We start from the raw sequence: 20,954 nt of genomic DNA on the forward strand, positions 1-20,954 counted from the left end.
ATGCCTCCAACTCCCACTCCCAACTCAGCCAGACGCTCCAGAGGGATACCATGGTCAATGGTATCGAAAGCCACTGAGAGATCAAGGGAGAATCAACAGAGTCACACTCCCCCAGTCTTTCTCCCGACATACAGGGCGACCAAGGCTGTTTCCGTTCCAAAACCAGGCCTGAAACCCGACTGAAATGGATCCAGATAATCAGTCTCATCCAAGAGTGTCTAGAGCTGGCCCGCAACCACCCACTCAAGGACCTTGCCCAGGAATGGAACATTTGCAACCGGCCTGTAGTTATTAAGATTTTCCAGGTCCAAGGAAGGTTTCTTCAGGAGTGGTCTCACTGTCGCCTCTTTCAGACGGCCCGGGACCCCTCCCTCTCGCAGGGAGGCTTTAATCACTTCCTTGGCCCAGCTGGCTGTTCCATCCCTGCTAGCTTTTATTAGCCAAGAGGGGCAAGGATCCAGTATAGAGGTGTTTGCACGGAACTTTTCAAGCACCTTGTCAACATCCTCGAGCTGTACCAACTGAAACTCATCCAAGAAAACTGGACAAGCCTGTACTCTGGATACCTCACTAGATTCACCTGCTATAACAGTGGCGTCTAAGTCCTGGCGGATGCAAAAGATTTTATTTTGGAAGTGCCTAGCAAATTCATTACCGCGGGCCTCAGATGGTTCTACCTTGTCCTTGGGGCCAGCATGTAATAGCCCCCGGACAACTCTGAAAAGCTCCGCTGGGCGGCAAATTGAAGATTTAATAGTGGCAGCAAAGTTTTTTTTTTTGCTGCCTTCAGTGCCCCTGAATATGCCTTACTATTTATTTATTTATTGCATTTATATACCACCCCATAGCCAAAGCTCTCATTATACAAACTGATGGTGTCGTTCCCTGCCCTTAGATTATCTTGATCAGAAGGAAAGGAAAGGAACCTCTCGTGCAAGCTCTGAGTCATTACTGACTCTTGGAGGGATGCCAGCTTTCGCTGACGTTTTCTTGGCAGGCCTTATAGTGGGGTGGTTTGCCGTTGCCTTCCCCGGCCGTTATTACCTTTCCCCCAGCTAACTGGGTTCTCTCTGTGGTCCTCTATGGTGCGGCTGTCTGACCCATGAAGCACACAGGTACAAATTGCAATTAAAATTTAAAAGATAAGTGTCAAAAGTTAAAAAGGTTAAAAAAAAAAGACTGATGATATCCAGAGTAAAATGGGAGTAGATAGGCTTCTTTAAAAAGTCTAAAAAATAAAAGAGAAAGGCTTCTCAAGCCTTGACAAACCACCAACCTTGAGAGCAGCGTTTCAGTTTGCTTCCCAAAAAACAAACAAACACATAAGTGTAAAACAGATTCTCAGTTTGATAGTAAATGAGATAGAAATAAGTTAAAATGTCCGTATAAAATTAAAGTTAAAAACTCTTATCTTTGGGAGGTTATGTTTGGAGCTCCGTCTCTGCAGCCTCCCACGGTGTTATCCGGAAGTTGATCTCTAACTGGGTACTCATTTTACCGACCTCGGGAGGATGGAAGGCTGAGTCGACCCGAGCCGGCTGCTTGAAACCAGCTTCCGCTGGGATCGAACTCAGGCCGTGGGGAGAGTTTCGGCTGCAGAAACTGCTGCTTTTACCGCTCTGTGAAGGCATGGCCTATTTCCATGCCCTGTTTCAAATTAAAAGTTTACTATGGAGTTTAACTCTGACATTTCTATGCAAGGTTGTGGCTGCTTCTGAAGAAGGAAATTCACCCCTTGCTACAAGAGTGAAGTCATGGATGCAAAGAGTGTCAGGAAGAAGACTCAACAGGAAATGACCTGCCCTGTCTGCCTCCGTTACTTTAATCTTCCAATGACCCTGGAGTGCGGGCACACCTTCTGCGAAACCTGCATCCGTAGAAGCTGGGCGGAGAAAGAAGTGTGCCCCTGTTGCAGGACCGTCATCAAAAACACCTTCCATCCCTGCTATTCTCTCTCAAACCTGATTGAAATATTCAACGACTGGGAAGTGTCCGCAGGGAGAGAGACGCTGGCCTGGGCAGCTGAATGCGAGCGGCATAAGCAGCCCCTGGACCTCTTCTGCAGGGATGATCATGCTCCCCTCTGCGTGGAGTGCCACGGTTCCCAAGAGCACGGAGGTCACAGCGTGGTCCGGGTGGAAGAAGCCGCCCAAGAGTACAAGGTAAGAGTGAGCTACTGGCCCTGTTCAGAAGACACCTTAAATCATGGCTGTAACCCGGGCGAATAAGACAAAAAGCTGTATTCAGTGTAGTTAAAGCTGTGGTTTGAGGTGTCTTCTGAACAGGGCCACTGAGAGGAATGAGCAGGGCCTACTCTGAAAAGCCTCAGCCTCTAAGCTTCAGGGCTGCCCAGAATCCTCTCCCCTCTTGGGAAGCCATTATACCTGATCCCAAGTATGAGAAATAGTTTCCTTTATGCAGTTGTGCAGAAGTGAACGCTGCACAAACTCAGGAGCTCTCTCCTCTATCTAATGGGTCTTTAGATGAATCCTTTCTTTGGAGGGGACTGAGGTGTGCCTCATCTCACTCAATCCTGGTGGGCGTGTAGGTGCCTTAAGTCAGCTTCCCTTATTCAGGTGCCTTCCAGATGTTGTTAGACTACACATTCTGTTGGGTTATTGTGCCAGAACTTTTCTCTCTCTGGAACTCTGTTTGTGCTCAGAAACAAACACACATCACGCAGGTCTTACACAGCAGAGCTGGTTTATTTCCTTCAGGCTTCTGTGCAGTTCAAATCAGATCAGTTCAGATCAGCACACTGAGGCATACACAGAGAGCAGTGATCATAGAGCAGTGATCAGTTCCATTTTACACAAGTGAGAAACTATATACAGATCTACACAATTCTTATCTACATTACATACAGCTGTGATGAGGCTAACTTAGAATCTTGGCAAGGTTCCCAGAACAGCCTCTATCTCAAGGTAATTGCCCACAGATATACTTTCTCTGTTTAACCCTGAGATAGCCATACACACACAATTTTAATGACTAAGCAAGTATTTCTTTTCATATACTTAACAGTCCTCCTCTTGCGCATGTTGTTTAAATTGTGTTACAATCTGAGACCCAGCTTTAAAAGCATCTCTTTGTGTTTTACCATTGATACTGGTTTTGTGAATAAATCAGCCAACATCATTTCAGATGGACAATATTCAAGCTTAATCCAGCCCTTCTGAATTATATCTTTCACATGAGAATAACGAACATCCACATGTTTAGTTCTTGGTTTACACTTTTCAGATGTAGCCATACTAATACATGCCTGATTATCCTCAAATATGGTTACTGGTGTCTCAATTTCCAACCTTAGATCAGCAAATAATTGTTTATACCACTCAATCTCATTACAAGCCAGAGATAAGCTGATATATTCTGCTTCTGCACTAGAGGTTGCTACACAATTTTGTTTTCTTGTATACCAATCAATCAAGGATTGATTGTAAAAGAATGCTGCTCCACTGGTAGACTTTCTATCAATTGCGTTAGCCCAGTCAGCATCTGCATAAACACAGAAATTTCCATCTTTGTGTGTAGATATTTCCAATTTGTAATTGATTGTACCTTTTAGATATCTCAATACACGTTTTACAGCTGTCCAATCAGTTACAGAAGGTTTTGTCATTTTTCTGCTTAAAAGATTTACAGCAAATGTAATATCTGGTCTACTTAGGTTTGCTAGATAAAGTAAACTTCCAATCACACTCTGATATTTCTGTATGTCTTCCATTTCAGTACTGTCTGTCTGATTTTGAAAATCAGTGACCATAGGAGTGGCAACAATTTTACAATTCTCCATGCTGTGTTCTTCCAGCAATTTTTTAATTTTGCCACTTTGTTCAATCAGAAATGACCCTGTGTTAGAATCTTTTGAAATTTGCATTCCCAAATAACTTTTCACTGAACCAAGGTCTTTTAACTCAAAATGTCTTTGCAGCTGGTTTACAAATGTGTTTTTCTGTTCTTCTTCATTAAAAACCAGTAACAAATCATCTACATAAATCAGCAAATACACTACATTTGAACCATCCTGTTTTGTGTACAAACAATGATCAGCTTTGCTTTGTTTAAAACCCATTTTGATCAATACATTGTCCAGTTTCTTATTCCAACACCTTGCTGCTTGCCTCAAACCATATATGGATTTTTTCAATTTACAAACTAACCCTGGATTTTTAACAAAACCTTTTGGTTGAGTCATGTAAATTTCCTCAGTTAAATCTCCATATAAGAAAGCTGTTTTGATGTCAAAATGAAATACATTCAATTGTTTTTCTGCTGCAATTTTTAACAAAAGTTTTACACTTGAGTATTTTGTTGTAGGTGCATAAACTTCTTCAAAATCTATTAGATATTTTTGAGCAAATCCTCTTGCTACCAATCTTGCTCTGTAACGTTCCACCTGTCCTTTCTCATTTTGTTTTACTTTGAATACCCATTTACAGGTAATGGCTTTACGACCTTCAGGTAAAGGTACTAGCTCCCACGTTTCATTTTTTTCCATTGCTCTGATTTCCTCTGACATTGCTTCATGCCAGCCCTGAGCTTCTGTAGGTTCCATTTCCTGAATTTCCTCAAATGAAGTAGGTTCATAGGCTATTAGTAAAGCTCTATGAGAAACCTGTTTGCTTTGGTATTCATCTGAGTAACGAATTGGAGCTTTGCGTTCCCTTTCTGATCGTCTTGGCATAGTTACAGGCATAGTTTCCTCCTCTACAGTTTCTTCCCCCTCCCTCTCTTGCTGAGATTGTTCAGGAATTTCTTCTGTTTCTACAGCTTTCTGTTCTACAGGCAAACTTACATACTGTTTTGTTTCCTGCATTTGTTCATGAAAAACTACATCTCTGCTCACAATTACACTTTTGTGATATGGAGACCACAAACGATAGCCTTTTGTTTGTGTATCATATCCCAACAGTTTACATTCCAAACCTCTCTGAGCTAGTTTTCCTGGTCTGTTTTCTTTCTGAATATGAGCAAAACATTTACTTCCAAAAACCCTTATATGTGACACTCTAGGTTTTCTTTTGTAAAACATTTCATATGGAGTTTTTTCATGTACAGAGTGGTAAAGCCTGTTTAACAAATAATTTGAGGTGGACAAAGCTTCTGCCCAGAACAGGTTAGACAATCCTGATTCTTTCAATAGAGCTCTTAACATGTTCTGCAAGGTTCTGTTTTTCCTTTCTGCAACTCCATTTTGAAATGGTGAATATGGAGCAGTAAGGTCATGTTGTATACCCTCATCACTGAGGAATTTTTTAAATTGGTTGCTAAGAAATTCACCTCCCCGGTCCGTTCTTAGATTAGCTATAGGTTCTTTAAATCTATTTTTACTCCACTTAACAAACGCTTTGAACTTTCCAAAAGTTTCACTCTTCTGTTTTAACACATACACAAATCCAAATCTACTGTAATCATCAACAATAGACAAGAAAAATCTGTTTCCTCCTTGACTTGTCTCAAAAGGACCTGCAAGATCTGCATGAATTAATTCAAAAATTCTTTTTGTTGTTCTCTCACTATGTTTTGGAATGTTTGACTTATGACACTTGGTTTCACTGCATACATTACATTCTAGATAGTTAGAACATGGTTTGATTTTCACCCCTTCACACAATTCTGGAATCTTAGAAATTGTTTTATAGTTAGCATGACCAAACCTTTTATGAGTTAAATGGATACACTCTTGGTGTGGTTTGCAATTGGCTATTGTTTTTGTTGTGACTTTGCTGGCTACAACTTCATTTTCTGTACAAGTATTAATCACATACAAAGAATCTTTCATTATTCCCTGCACACACACCTTGTTTCCCTGTTTTATAGTACAATTTTCTTCAGTAAAACAAACCTCATACCCCATTTCTGTTAACTGAAACACACTTAGAAGGTTTGTTTCCAATTCTGGTACATATAAAACACTTTGTAGTTCAACTCCCAGACAATCAAAATATACATTACCCACACCACAAATCTGGATTTTTGTTCCATTTGCAAGGGTAACACACTTTTGCTTTGAAGTAGAAGTTTCCAAGGTTACAAATGAAAGTTTGTCTTTTGCCATACTTATTGAAGCCCCAGAGTCCAAAAACCAAGGATTCATTGTTTCTTTGACTCTTGCTAGAAGACACTTCTTTGTTGATTCAGCTTCATTCATGTTGTTTTCTTCTCTCCACTTTGCTGTTGACTGCTTTTTCTTCTTGTTGTTGCAATCCCGCCTTAAGTGTCCTGTGGAACCACAGTTAAAGCATTTCCTTGCCTTTAATGCAGCCACCACGTCAGAAGATTTATGGCTTTGTTGAAATTCAGCCACAGGAAGTTTAAGGCTCTGTTGTTTTGAAGCTTGTCTTCTTTCATAGGTTTCCAGTAGTTTTCCAGCTACATACTCGAGGGTTAAATTTTTCTCCTCTTGACTTTCCATCATGGTGACAACCGCGTCATACGATGAATCAAGACTTGACAAAATCACATAGACTTGGTGTATAGTTGTAAACTCCATCCCTCGTGCCCTGAGTTGATTGAAGATTTCTCTCATGCTTTTCAAATGGTTTGACATAGACTCCCCTGGTTTCAGCTTCATTCCATACAGTTTCCGGGTTAGAATTACTTTACTGCCCGCTGTTTCTCTTTGATATACAGCTTGTAGTGCATTCCAGCACTCTTTTGATGTATTCAAAAACTGAATGAAGGAAATTTGAGAGTCTTCCACAGCTAATGCAATAACTGCCATTGCTTTTGCATCGTCCTTAAACCATTTAGCATTCTGTGGATCTGCTCTATCTGGTGGATCCTCTGTGACTACATACCACAGTTCAGCCTGAATCAGATACATTTGCATTTTGTAAGACCATAATGCATAGTTAGAGTCATTCAGCTTTTCTAACAATTGATGCAAACCAGACATATTAGCTCCTGCCATTCCCTCTGCTTTAGGAATTGGTATCTCACCGTCCTCCTGCTCAGAGTCCTCCTCAGAGTCAGCCGACTGAGATTTTTCCTCACTTTGCAGCACTGGCTTTAGCTTGATGTCTTCCTTCATCAACAGTTTTCTGTTTTAGCAGACTCCTGGTTCTGATACTGCACCGTTCCCATCAAGTTCTGGTTCTTCTGCCTGGATTAGGCTGGCGTAGGCTGGTCTAGGCTAGACTGGGCCCATAACCTTTGTTGGGTTATTGTGCCAGAACTTTTCTCTCTCTGGAACTCTGTTTGTGCTCAGAAACAAACACACATCACGCAGGTCTTACACAGCAGAGCTGGTTTATTTCCTTCAGGCTTCTGTGCAGTTCAAATCAGATCAGTTCAGATCAGCACACTGAGGCATACACAGAGAGCAGTGATCATAGAGCAGTGATCAGTTCCATTTTACACAAGTGAGAAACTATATACAGATCTACACAATTCTTATCTACATTACATACAGCTGTGATGAGGCTAACTTAGAATCTTGGCAAGGTTCCCAGAACAGCCTCTATCTCAAGGTAATTGCCCACAGATATACTTTCTCTGTTTAACCCTGAGATAGCCATACACACACAATTTTAATGACTAAGCAAGTATTTCTTTTCATATACTTAACACATTCTACCATCCCCATCCAGCATTGACTGGCTGGGGATGATGGGAGTTGCAGTCCAAAAACCTCTAGAGGGCCCCAGGTTGCAAGCGGCTGCTTTAGGCACTTCATGTTTATTTTATTTGTTGCATTTCTATACCGCCCAACAGCCTAAAGCTCTCTGGGTGGTTCACAAAAATTAAAAACCATTAAATACATTTCAAGGTATAAAACAAGTCACAAGAGGGCCTTTTCAGTGGTGGCACCCCAGTTATGGAATGATCTCCCCGATGAGGCTCGCCTGACACCAACATTGTTATCTTTTCGGCGCCAGGTCAAGACTTTTCTCTTCTCCAGGCATTCAACAGCATTTAACAATGCTAAGTTTGTTTTTAACGGACCCCAGAACTGTTGTTTTTAAATGGATACCGTTGTTTTTATGTTTTTGAATGTTTTAAATTTTGTATACTTTTTAATGTTCACTGTTTTTAACTTTTGTAAACCGCCCAGGGGGCTTCGGCTATGGGGCGGTATATAAATGTAATAAAATAAATAAATATTTTAAAAAAAACACAACCACACACACACACAATGTAAAAGTACAATATAAAAGCACAAACAGGATAAAACCGAGCATCAATGCAGAGGTTTATACAGATTTAAAATATGGATTTAAAACAGCAAGTTAAAAGATTAAGATGATAAACTGATAACGCCTGGCATTGAAATGAGTAGGTGTCAGGCAAACCTCAGTAGGGAGCTCATTCCACACGTGGGGTGCCACAGCAGAGAAGGCCCTCCTCCTGGTAGCCACCTGCCTCGCTTTCTTTGGCAGGGGCTCACAGAGAAGGACCCCTAAAGAGGATCTTAGGACCAGGCAGGTACATATGGGAGGAGGCGTTCCTTCAGATTGCCTGGCCCCAAGCCATTGAGGGCTTTGAATGTGACTGGAGCCTCCACAACCCAGCCGGGAGTCATGGTAGCTCCTCCAAGGCTCTGTTTATCCCCTAGGTGCCTGCTGACATGATAACCTCGCTCGGCTTTCAGTGGCAGAGTGGGAAATTTGGAAGCTCATTCTGAGTGTCCCCAGAGCCACAAAAGGCAGGCAGCTGTTGATCCATATTGTGAACCGCCCAGAGAGCGCCGGCTATTGGGCGGTATAGAAATGCAATAAATAAATAAATAAATAAATAAATAAAATATTGACCGGCTTCTCGCAGATGTCATTTCCACGTGGAGCAGGGGTTTTTTTGTAGAGCAACTGGGCCTTAACACCCCATTCAAAACCAAGCCACCCCGAAATACCTTGCCTTACATCAGGCATAGGTCACAACAATACGTTGTTGCTGGGAAAATTCATAGAATCCTAGACTAGTAGAGTTGGAAGGGGCCTATAAGACCATCAAGTCCAACCCCCTGCTCAATGCAGGAATCCACCTTAAAGCAAACCTTAGATGGTTGTCCAGCTGATTCTGGAATGCCTCTAGTGTGGGAGAGCCCACAACCTCCCTAGGTAACTGATTCCATTGTCGTACTGCTCTAACTGTCAGGAAGTTTTTCCTGATGTCCAACCGGAATCTGGCTTCCTTTAACTTGAGCCCATTATTCTGTAGCCTGCACTCTGGGATGATCGAGAAGAGATCCTGGCCCTCCTCTGTGTGACAACCTTTTAAGTATTTGAAGAGTGCTATCATGTCTCCCCTCAATCTTCTCTTCTCCAGGTTAAACATGCCCAGTTCTTTCAGTCTCACTTCATAGGGCTTTGTTTCCAGGCCTCCTTTCCTAGCCTCGCATCAATGTTCTTCAGATTGTGGCCTGCTCCTGAATGGTGCTTTATTTATTTATTTTACATTTCTCTGCTGCCTTTCCTCCAACGAGCTGAAGGCCAGCTATGTGATTCTCACAACAACCCTTTGAGGTAGATTAGGCTGTGAGTTGGTGACAGGCCCAAGGTCACCACCCAATGTGCTCTGTGGCTGAGTGGGGATTTGAAACAGGATCTTCCTTATCCTATCTAGTGCGACACTCTGATCCAGCCTTTCCCAACCTTGGGTTCCCAGACGTTTCTGGACTCTAGCTTCCATCATCCCCAGCCATTAGGGATTATGGGAGTTGTAGTCCAACACCATCTGGATAGTCAAGGCTAGAAATGCTGTGAACCGTTACATCATCCAGGTTCTGATGCTGGTATGTTACAGAGGGAGCAAACATATTATCCAACTGCACTCCTCGTTGTTGTTGTTGTTGTTGTTGTTGTTGTTGTTATTATTATAATTATTATTAGACAAATTTTGATGTGTGTATTCCGTTAAACCTCAAACAAGGAAAACTTGCTTTCCAGGATCAGATCACCAGCTACCTGGAGATTCTGCAGAAGGAGAAAGCGAAAAATACTGCATATAAAGTAGACACGGAGAATAAAAAACAAGTTGCGTTGGTAAGTGTCATTATTACTGGGAAGCAAAGCAGCTCTAGAATTGACGTTTGGGGAGGGGGGGAAATGTACGTTAAATGCTGTAGAGTTTAAAGCCACGATGTGTCGGGAGGTGTGTTTCTTTGGAAAATCCTGGTCTTCCAAAACGATGCTAATTCACGTTTTGGGTGGCCTCTGTAAGTCTTTAGGAAGCTCTGAAGCTTCAGTAGTGCCCCCCTCTTGCAGGAATTCTCCCAACCTCCCGCTTAACTCGTGAAGACTGTCCTCATTCCTAACATGATCCTCTTTTCCTTCTCTTTCCATCGTCTTGCCACAGAAAAAAATGAAATGTCAGAGGAAAGCAGTAAAGGATGGATTTGATAAACTGTGTGAGTATCTGCATCACGAAAATGAACCTCTGGTTGAGATGGACCTGCTGGAGGAGGAGCTTTTAGGAAACGGAGAACTGCACCAGGCCAAACTCTCTGAAGACTACAACTCCCTTGGAAGAATGATCCGGGAGATGGAGGAGAAGCGTGAGCAGCCAGCGAGGGAACTCCTGCAGGTCAGATGGGGGCAGAAATGGCCCCAGCCCTTTACCAGGGCGGCTCTAAGAAGATGTCATCCTCATGTACACAAAGCATGACATTTCCCTGTTTATACAGCTGAGAAGTTTACTCTGTCATATCCAGGAGCACCCAAGTGGCATCAAGGAGAGGGAATTCTCCTTGATGCCAACTACAGATTACTATTTGATGCTCTTATTTATTTATTTGTTTGTTTGAAGAATTTTAATGCCATTCCTCAACCAAAAAGCCTCCCCAAGTAGTTTACTTTTTAAACAAGACAGGCCCTGCCCACAGGCTTACCATCTGAAAAGGCACGACACATAAGGAAAGAGGAACGAGGAGGGAAGAGGAGAATTTTTTTTAAAGGAGGGCTGGTGGAATAGCCCTCTCTCTCGCCTCCTTCAGCTCAGCTTGCTAGAACGGTTGCAGTTCTGAGCTGTTTGCATGTGATTTGTCTCCTCAGGGCTTCTGGTTAGATGCTGCTGCCTTGATGTCCTGCTTATGGGCTTCCCAGAAGCCACTCTGGTGAACCAGGGCCAGTCCTACAAGTAGGCAGAGTGAGGCAGATGATTATGGATGTCATGGAAGGGCAGCAAATAGTTAGTTCCTGATCTGGTTTAGCTTAGAAAATAGCTGAGGGGGGAGACCTGATAAAGGTGTACAGAATTATGCCTGGTGTGCAGAATGTGGATAGGGAGGCATCTTTCTACTTCTCCCATAATACTAGAACCCAACATGGTCATTCCATGAAGCTGATTGGTGGGAGATTCAGGACAGATAACAGGAAGGACTTGTTCACACAGCATGGAATTCACTACCACGTGACATAGTGATGGCCACCAATTTGGATGGCTTCTAAAGGGGGTTGGATAAATTCCTAGCTGTAGTAGCTACTACAGAGTCCTGGACTAGATGGACCCTTGGTCTGATCCAGCAGGGCTCTTCTTATGTTCTTATGTTTGTTGTTACATCGTTACTAATTGGAAGGGCAAAAGGTGTTTGTGGAATTTTCTGCCTTGGATACTAAAATAACTTGACTGGCCTTGGGTATGTTATGTACCAGGATGTCGTTTGCTGCTCTGCCTCGGGCAGCAAAATATTTTCAGTCAGCCCTGTTGCCAACAAGATGCTCCACTAGACAAGACAGTTGGTCTGATCCAGCCTTTCTCAAGGCTGGGATATGTGCCTTTTCATGTCTCATGCTTCTTTAAAGAAGTTATGCTGCGTTCTTTGGTTAAACTACTTCAGTTGGACAGTCGGACATCTTCCTTCCAGGCCTAATGTTCAGAGCATGTTCAGAGGAGGGTAACTAGGATGATCAGGAGTTTGGAAACAAAGCCCTATGAAGAGAGACTGAAAGAACTGGGCATGTTTAGCCTGGAGAAGAGAAGATTGAGGGGAGACATGAGAGCACTCTTCAAATACTTGAAAGGTTGTCACACAGAGGAGGGCCAGGATCTCTTCTCAATCATCCCAGAGTGCAGGACACAGAATAATGGGCTCAGATTCCAGCTGGACATCAGGAAAAACTTCTTGACTGTTAGAGCAGTACGACAATGGAACCCGTTACCTAGGGAGGTTGTGGGCTCTCCCAAACTAGAGGCCTTCAAGAGGCAGCTAGACAATGATCTGTCCTGAACTGAGCAGGGGGTTGGACTCGATGGCCTTATAGGCCCCTTCCAACTCTATGATTCTATAATGCGTCTAGAGAGCACGGATGGTGACAGACACTGAATTTCCCATTGATTTCTCTCTTTTCTCTATAGGATGTTAGCAGCACTTTGCAGAGGTAAGTGGATCTCCTTCATTTTCTGTCCTGCTTCATGATGCTGGGGACAATGTGGAGAGCCAGTGAAGAACATCCCTAAATCTAAACTACTGTAATACCTTGATTAGGTCAAGCATAAAGTCAGGCAAGAATGCACAAGCTTTCACAATCCCCTGATCTCTTAGGGCGCAATCCTCCATATTCCACTCTTGATGGTCGTAAACCTTGGAGGGTTACGGACATCCAGTGCAGAGCAGGAGGTGCTGCTGAGGCCAAGAAAGCCCATCTAACAATGGTGGGGCATTCTGAAGTGGGAGGGCAGGAGGCTGGATCATATGTTCCCAGCTTCAGAGAGCTGGCATAGTTCTGTGAGGGAGGGGGGGTTCAGCTCCGATTTCCCCCACCCCTTGGTCAGAGCTGTATCTCCAGAGCTGGGAATCTGAACTATCCTAAAGCCCCTCAGATGCTGTCTAGGAGTCATAGGATTGCTCCTTAATTAGGCAAGACGTTATAAAAAGCAGGTGGGGTGGGGGAAACAGCTGAAGAAAGTTGAATGGTTGGTAAAGTGGTTTTGGCCCTAGGTGAAGACCTTTTAATTTACCCAGTATTTTAGCATTTTACCATCCTAATCTTTTAACTCTGTTGTTTTAAATCTCTGCATTGCTACTCGTTTTTATTCTGGTTGCACTTTCATATTGTGGTTTTAAGCTTCCATATTTAATATTTTATGCTGTACCTTGTGGATTTAATTTTTGGGTACTGCACAGAGAGCTTCAGCTATTGGGTGGTACAGAAATGAACTAAAGAAATAAACATTTCCCTGTTTCTGGCTCCAAGGGGAAGTTGTTCATTCTTCCTGCATGCAGGACCTAAAATAGAGGTCTGCAAACACCTCCCCCCAGCCTGTATACTACCCTGGAACTCAAGAAAATGCTGAAAGAACTGGGCGTGTTTAGACTGAGGGGAGACATGATAGCACTCTTCAAGTACCTGAAAGGTTGTCACACAGAGGAGGGCCAGGATCTCTTCTCGATCCTCCCAGAGTGCAGGACACGGAATAACGGGCTCAAGTGACAGGAAGCCAGATTCCAGCTGGACATCAGGAAAAACTTCCTGACTGTTAGAGCAGTACGACAATGGAATCAGTTGCCTGGTGAGGTGGTGGGCTCTCCCACGCTAGAGGCCTTCAAGAGGCAGCTGGACAACCATCTGTCAGGGATGCTGTAAGGTGGATTCCTGCCTTGAGCAGGGGGTTGGACTCGATGGCCTTATAGGCCCCTTCGAACTCTACTGTTCTTTTATTCTTGGATAGCTCTGAGTGGATTTACCTCTCCTCTGACATTGGAACCAGCCCTAGATTAACCTTTAAGCAATATAAGCACGTGCTTAGGGCACCAAGGGAAGGTGGGCACCATTGGTACCACAGCTGTAGCCATCTAATTTTAAGGAATTCCAGATTAAAAAGTAGTTTTCAATAAATTTTTGCATTTCCCCCTTATAACAGTTTTATGGGGAAAAAATGCATAAAACAGTGATGAAAATTTGTATTTTATTCTGTTGCCCTACTTATAGGTAAGTAATTGGCTTATATTGCTTTCTGCTATTCATTGTCAAATATAACACACACAAAAACCAGTTTATATTTAATATAGTTGTGTGTTCTGGCGTGGGGGGCGGCCTTGAAGGAAACGGTGTTTTTAATGTCTGATTTCACCTTCAGCACTTATTGAGTCTTACCGTATTTCTTCGATTCTAAGACGCACTTTTTTCCCTAAATAAAGAGCTCTAAAAATGGACTGCGTCTTAGAATCGATGGCGTCTTAGAATCGAAGCAATACGGTAAGAGGAAAAGAGGAAGCTCCTGCAGCAGCCTCGAGCCATGCGAGGTGGGAGGGTAAGCGCCTGTTTTTTTGTTAGGCAAATTTATTCGTAAGTCCCATTGATTTCCATGGGACTTACTCGCGTGTTGTCGTCCCCTGATGCACAGACAAGTAAAGAGCGGGACTGGAGAGTTAAGTTTACTCTTTGTTTCAACGCCCCCCCTTCTTCCCACGCAAAGAGGGGAAAAAAGAAAAGGACACAACCATTAGAAGAAAGCGCAGAGGAGGGGGGAGGAGGTTGGCTGGGCGGTGAGGGAAGTATTTCTTTGATTCTAAGATGCCCTTTTCCCCCCAAATTAACATCTCTAAAAATGGGGTGCGTCTTAGAATCGATGGCATCTTAGAATCAAAGAAATACGGTAATGTCCTGCCAGCTAAGCAATGGAAGGGCCAAGGGGGCACCATTATTGGGCTGTGCTTAGGGCATCAGCGGGCCTCAATCCGGCCCTGATCAGAACCATCAGCCTCCACTTAGTTGGACAGATGGCAACATTTTTCTCCCCCCCCCCCTCCAGGTACGAGGAGAGAAAGTCATTGGAGACTCCTGGACCTTGTCCTGTAGCGCTGTCATGGAAACTCATCGAATACTTTGACAGAAGCCTGTTCCTCCAAAGTGCAATAGAGCAGTTTAAAGGTGAGGAGAAATGGATGCCAAGATCTTGTTTTGGCTGTAACGTTGGCCCAGGCGTGGGAAGGGAAAGGCTCATGGTCCTTTATCATAGAAGCATGGGCTATTTCTACCTTGGTCCATTTAGCCCAGTACTGTTGACACAGACTGGCAGCAGCACTTCAGGGTTTCAAGCAGGATTCTTTCCCAGCCCTCCCTGGAAATGCCAGGGATCGAACTTTCGAACCAGTGTTCTACCGCTGAACTTCAGCCCCTCCCCTTCATGGGTTCCCTTTCTAGCACCCCACCCCCTCCCAGCCCAATATCTGCTCTGGAGAACCCTCTGGAGCTGCTTTAGGGGCATATTTGCGTGGTTGCGGAGGGGAGAAAAAGAGGAAAATGTGTTGTGCGAGCGGACGTCTCCTCATGTGATGTTGGATGTGTTTCATTTCATCTAAATGTTTGGAAGACTGAAATGGTGTGAAATAAATAATATGGCTTGTGGGGTGTATTTGATTAATTTGTTAGATTCATTAACTAAAAAAAAGTCAGCTAAAATGTTATCTAATTGGGCAGCAGATATAGAAATAAAATTACTTTATTATTTATTATTGTTTATTGCATTTATATCCCGCCTTTATCCTCCAAGGAACCCAAGGTGGTGAACTGCCCAGAGAGCTTCGGCTATTGGGCGGTATAAAAATGTAATAAATAAATAATCCTCCTCCTCTCCATTTTATCCTCACAACAACAACCCTGTGAGGTAGGCTGGGCTGAGAGTCTGTGACTGGCCCAAAGTCCCCCAGTGGGTTTCCATGGCTGAGTGGGGACTAGAACCTGGATCTCCCGACTCCCAGTCCAACACTTTAGCCACTACACCGGCTCTTTGTAAACATTATAAACCTTTATAAACATTGCAGCATCTCAAAAGAGGTGTTTCCTTTTTTTCATATCGAGGGGTCTTGCCCTTCTAAGATTATGCCTGCCATTTAAAAACAACAACAACACCTACATCCTTTAAAAACAAAGGAAGCTTCAGAAGGGTTTTCTTGAGCACATGCAAGTTTATGCAGGGATCCCTGTAAAGACATCTGTTCTAAGTGAGCAAAATCTAGATATGGCTAAGTCCCCTTTTAATTAATGGAACAAGATTGTTAAGGTGGATTTAATGATGGGTTTCAATGGTGTCAGTGGGACTTAATTAAATTTGGCTGAGTTGAGGATGTAGTTCTACAGGTGACGGATGTGATGCAAATCCTATGTAATGCAGATATTTAAACATTTCCAACTCAGTCCTAAGCATATTCCCTTGGCTGTCAGTCCCCTTGTTTTCAATGGGATTTATTCCCAAGTAAATATGCATCAGATGGCAGCCTGAAGGCAATTATCTTGTGTATGAACTTGCCAACTTTGAAGCAACTGTCAGTGGATCAGAACATAAGAGGCACCATGTTGGATCAGACCAATAATCCATCTAGTCAGCGTTCTGTTCACACAGTGGTCAACCAGCCATTGACCAGGGGCGCACAAGCAGGACATGAGTGCAACAGCACCCTCCTCCCCATGTTCCCCAGCAACTGGTGTACGTAAGCATACTTCCTCTGTTACTGCAGGTAGCATATAGACATCAGTAGCCATTGATAGCCTTTTCTTCCAGGTATTTATTCAACCCTGTTTTAAAACCATCCAAATTGGTGACCATCACTACAACTAGTGGGAGTGAATTCCATAGTTTGACTCTGCCTTGTGTGTAGAATTCCTTTCTTTTATCCGTCCTGATTTTCCCACTAATCGGCTTCATGGGATGATCCCCTTTGGGGTCTAGTATTAAGGGAGAACAATGTCTTCCTAGCCACATTCTCTATACCATGCATCATCTCGTGCATCATTTTGGATATGCTGTGGCAAGATGAGGGTAGGAATCTCATTAGCAGAAGACAAATTGGAATATTTGGAAGCAAATATGTGGAAACTAATTAGAAGTGAGGGGCTAATTTCCTCCCTCCAGTCCATCCTCTCTTTCAGCGTTTTCTTAATCTTTTCTTTGAAATACAGGAAACATAGGCGTTATGTTTTTGTGTTACAAAAGCACCTGGTTTGATCCCCAGCTTCTCCAGGTAGGGGAAGGATGGCGTTCTGCCTGAAACCACGGAGAGTTGCTGCCAGTCTGTGTCAACAATGCTGGGCTCGATAGACCAATGGTCTATAAGGCAGCTTCCTATGTTCCCTTGATGGTGTGATGCCTAATCTTTTCCCCTTTCCTTTCCCAGACACCATAACAAAAGAAAGTGTTCTGCAAAAAAGTAAGTTGAAAGAACTGCTGAAGAATCAAATCCGCTGGTGGGAGGGGGACTTGTCAGAGAGCTGCCTGCTTCGGTTTCATTGGAATTCCCGAGTCCTGTGCTGATCAAAGGGTTAACTGTAAGGTGATCATATGGAAAGGAAGACTGGGCTCCTGTACCTTTAAAAGTTGTATAAGAAAGGGAATTTCATCAGGTGTCATTTGTATGCCTGCAGCACCTGGTGAAATTCCCTCTTCATCACAACAGTTAAAGCTGCAGGAGCCCTGCCGTCTTCTGTATCTAGTCATGCTAGGCAAGGCTCCTGCAGATTTAAGTGTTGTGGTGATGGGAGAATGCATACAAACGACACCTGCTGAAATTCTGAGCCAGTGTGGTGCAGTGGCTAAAGTGTTGGACTGAGAGTCGGGAGATCCGGGTTCTAGTCTCCACTCGACCATGGAAACCCACTGGGTGATTTTGGGCCAGTCACAGACTCTCAGCCCAACCTACCTCACAGGCTTGTTGTTGTAAGGATAAAATGGAGAGGAGGATTATGTACACCACCTTGGGTTCCTTAAGAGGAAAAAAGGCGGGATATAAATGCAATAATAAAATACGAATAATAAATAAATTATTTTTCCTATTCAACTGTTAAAGATACAGGAGCCCTGTCCTCCTTACCATATGGTCACCCTTATCAACATTACTTATCTGGCTTCTCTCTTAATTAACATCTAGGGTGACCCTATGAAAAGAGGACAGGGCTTCTGTATCTTTAACGGTTATATTGAAAAGGGAATTTCAGCAGGTGTCATTTGTATGCTTGCTGCACCTAGTGAAATTCCCTCTTCATTCCACTCTATAGCTAGAGTGACCAGATACTACTGCAGCTGAATGGTGGGGGATTTGTGACATTTTGGTTATGTCTTGTCTAAGGAAGAGATCTATCTATTCATTACATTTATATATCACCCCGTAGCCGAAACTCTCTGGGTGGTTTGCAAAAGCAAATCGGGCGATCTGAAAAGCTTGCACACTTTTTGTGACTTTGAGCTAGTTGGCCTAATAAAGATAGGACCCTAATACAGATTTTCAATTTGCTGTGGCACCACAGAAGTGCATAAAGGAGATTTTTTGAAATAAACACTGATGCTGATCAATGCCACTAGCTGAATCGAAACTGGCCAGCAGGTTTGCTGTGCTGATGCTGTTCCCAATCCAAAGCATACAAACCAGAGGGCATAACCTGGTGCCTGCGTACTTGAACAGAAGCACCTGGATCTTCCCTGGAAGGCATAAATGGCCAATTCCCACAAGGAGTGTCAAGCCAGCAAAAATGTTCATCGCTTCTCTCTGGCCTTCCTTCTTCCTCCAGCTATCTTAGACAGCAAAACACAGAACTGCTTTTTATGGGTGGTCTTTGTCGAAGCTTCCTTGAATTGCAGGAACACTAGGATTTTAAATAACAGAGGGAGCAATTCTATGTTCCCAAGACTCCTAGGATTTTTCAGATTTCTGGGTCGGCGCTCCTTGCCTCCTCCCCTTCACAGTTGGCGCAGAGAAACCCACGCTGGTTGCCTTTCCTCGGAGAGGAGGGAAAGGGGGCAGTTCTGTGGGTGGGGAGGCCAGATTGGGAAGAATCTTCCAGCCTCCCCAACCTCCTTCCCTCCTGCTCTTCAGAGCCTGAGCTAGACAGGCAAAAAAGCCCATCTAGCAAAAATGCTGAGCAGGAAATGCATGGAGGCAAAGGTGGCCTCCATGCTCCTCCTACTCTGTATAGTATGCCCATCACTGGCAGCCATAAAAGACTGAACTTATTAATATAGTATAATATATCAGCAAATATTGTCCAGGATTACCAGATGTTTTAACTTGCTCTTGTTAGCCATTTCATTAACACTTTGTATTTGGGTATTACCTCTGGCGTGAGGAGTATTTTATTATGTTTCTGTATGCGCATGGCCTGACTGGCTAATAAGCAATAAACTGTTGTTATTGTATGTCCGTCAGTCTGGAAGCTGATGAGCACCTCGCCCTAAATCCTCCATGAAGATTAGCAGGAGGGAATGTTTTCTGTCCTTGACCAATCTGCCCGCAGCGTTCTCCATGTTCAAATAAGGGGAAAGTCTATCATAGAATCATAGAATCGTAGAGTTGGAAGGGGCCTACAAGGCCATCGAGTCCAACCCCCTGCTCAATGCAGGAATCCACCAAAAGCATCCCTGACAGATGCTTGTCCAGCTGCCTCTTGAAGGCCTCTATTGTGGGAGAGCCCACAACCTCCCTAGATAACTGGTTCCATTGCCGTACTGCTCTAACAGTCAGGAAGTTTTTCCTGATGTCCAGCTGGAATCTGGCTTCCTTTAACTTGAGCCCGTTATTCCGTGTCCTGCACTCTGGGAGGATCGAGAAGAGATCCTGGCCCTCCTCTGTGGGACAACCTTTTAAGTATTTGAAGAGTGCTATCATGTCTCCCCTCAATCTTCTCTTCTCCAGGCTAAACATGCCCAGTTCTTTCAGTCTCTCTTCATAGGGCTTTGTTTCCAGACCCCTGATCATCCTGGTTGCCCTCCTCTGAACACGCTCCAGCTTGTCTGCATCCTTCTTATAGAGGATATTCCTCTATAAGAAAGAAGAATATCCCAATCCAGAATGCAAGTACATGGAAACCGTATTGATTTTTAAAGGGGAAGGTCATTCCTGGGATGTTTTGGAGTTCAGTGTAAACCATTCTCCCACCTGATCCACTTTTTTTCTCATTTCCCCACCACCTCCCTACAGCCAAAGTAACCCTGGACCCAGACACGGCTCATCCCATCCTCATTCTGTCAGAAGATTACCGGAGTGTGAGATTGGGAGACAAATGTCAAGATGTGCCCGACAATCCAGAGCGATTCAAGGAACGGGCCGTTGTGCTGGGGCACAAGGGATTTACATCAGGCCGACACAGCTGGGAGGTCATCGTGGGTGATGCGGAACGCTGGGCTGTGGGCGTTGCCAGAAAGTCTTTACAGAGAAAGGCCTATTTCAACATTAGTCTGGAAGAAGGCGTCTGGGCTATGGAAAGGAAGAGAGAGGACCACGGAGGTGTCACCCACCCTAGTCCTCCCATGAGTGGGGAGCTCAAGAGGGTCCGAGTAGTTCTGAACTATCAGGCGCAAAAAATCATAATTTATGATGCCGACAGAGCAACCCAACTCTATGCTGTCTCGGATGCCTCATTCTCTGGAGAGCCCCTCGTCCCATTCTTTTTCCTGGGGGGCACAGGTCACCTGACCCTCTCCTCCTAAGGTTGCCAAATAGTGCTGAGGCTTACTGCAATAATAACAAATTGTATTGGGGAGGAAGTTTGCAAATGACTCGCATAACTAACAGAGTTTGCAGCCCTTTTTCCAAAACAGCCTTGGGAATGTGGACGGTCTTACCTAGCAAATTCTGAGGCCTAAATGCTGCTTTGCATGACAATGTGGTCTTCTCTCCCAATGTCCCCAAGTAACCCACCCCACCCCGGAAATGGATTTTTCAACTTTGGCTCACCATGTGTGCCCAAAAAGATCATCCTACTTGGTTAACAAATCTGATTTTTTGTTTGTGCATGTGTGATTGAAATTAGCCTGTCCCCTTTCTATACTTGAATGTGCAGTTTACTACAGACAGCAGTCCCTAATCACACGTTTGGATATTTCGTCATCGTGCATTGATACGTAGGCTCAAGTACCAATGAGAGCTTACATATGCCTTTGAATGTGTTTCATCTTCATCCCAATTTTATTCCCATTTTATATGTATTGTAAGAGAAAAATCTAATAAAAATCTTAATTAAAAAAGAAAGCTGGTCCAGGAAACTTTATTGCAAAATTGGAATTGCTCTGATTTGGTACTG

The 20,954-nt window shown here is 43.7% G+C and overlaps 1 protein-coding gene across 1 annotated transcript; it reads left to right on the top strand.

Annotated features, from left to right (window-relative positions):
• The first annotated feature begins 1,754 nt into the window (after positions 1-1,754).
• LOC134395585 (zinc finger protein RFP-like) lies at positions 1,755-20,361 on the top strand. Its single transcript, XM_063121745.1, has 6 exons — positions 1,755-2,162; positions 9,894-9,989; positions 10,303-10,530; positions 12,301-12,323; positions 14,698-14,816; positions 19,853-20,361. Exons 1-6 carry the CDS (start codon positions 1,755-1,757, stop codon positions 20,359-20,361), a joined length of 1,383 nt encoding a protein of 460 aa, XP_062977815.1.
• The last annotated feature ends 593 nt before the right edge of the window (positions 20,362-20,954 follow it).

The sequence above is a fragment of the Elgaria multicarinata genome, chromosome 3, assembly GCF_023053635.1.
Source record: "Elgaria multicarinata webbii isolate HBS135686 ecotype San Diego chromosome 3, rElgMul1.1.pri, whole genome shotgun sequence".
In the NCBI taxonomy this organism is placed as follows: domain Eukaryota; kingdom Metazoa; phylum Chordata; class Lepidosauria; order Squamata; family Anguidae; genus Elgaria; species Elgaria multicarinata.

Excerpts from the sequence above, each read along its gene's own strand:
- LOC134395585 (XM_063121745.1), top strand. The coding sequence starts at position 1,755 with ATGGATGCAAAGAGTGTCAGGAAGAAGACTCAACAGGAAATGACCTGC. Across the intron at positions 2,163-9,893 it reads AAGCCGCCCAAGAGTACAAG|GATCAGATCACCAGCTACCT; the intron begins GTAAGAGTGAGC and ends CTTGCTTTCCAG. Across the intron at positions 14,817-19,852 it reads TGCAATAGAGCAGTTTAAAG|CCAAAGTAACCCTGGACCCA; the intron begins GTGAGGAGAAAT and ends ACCTCCCTACAG.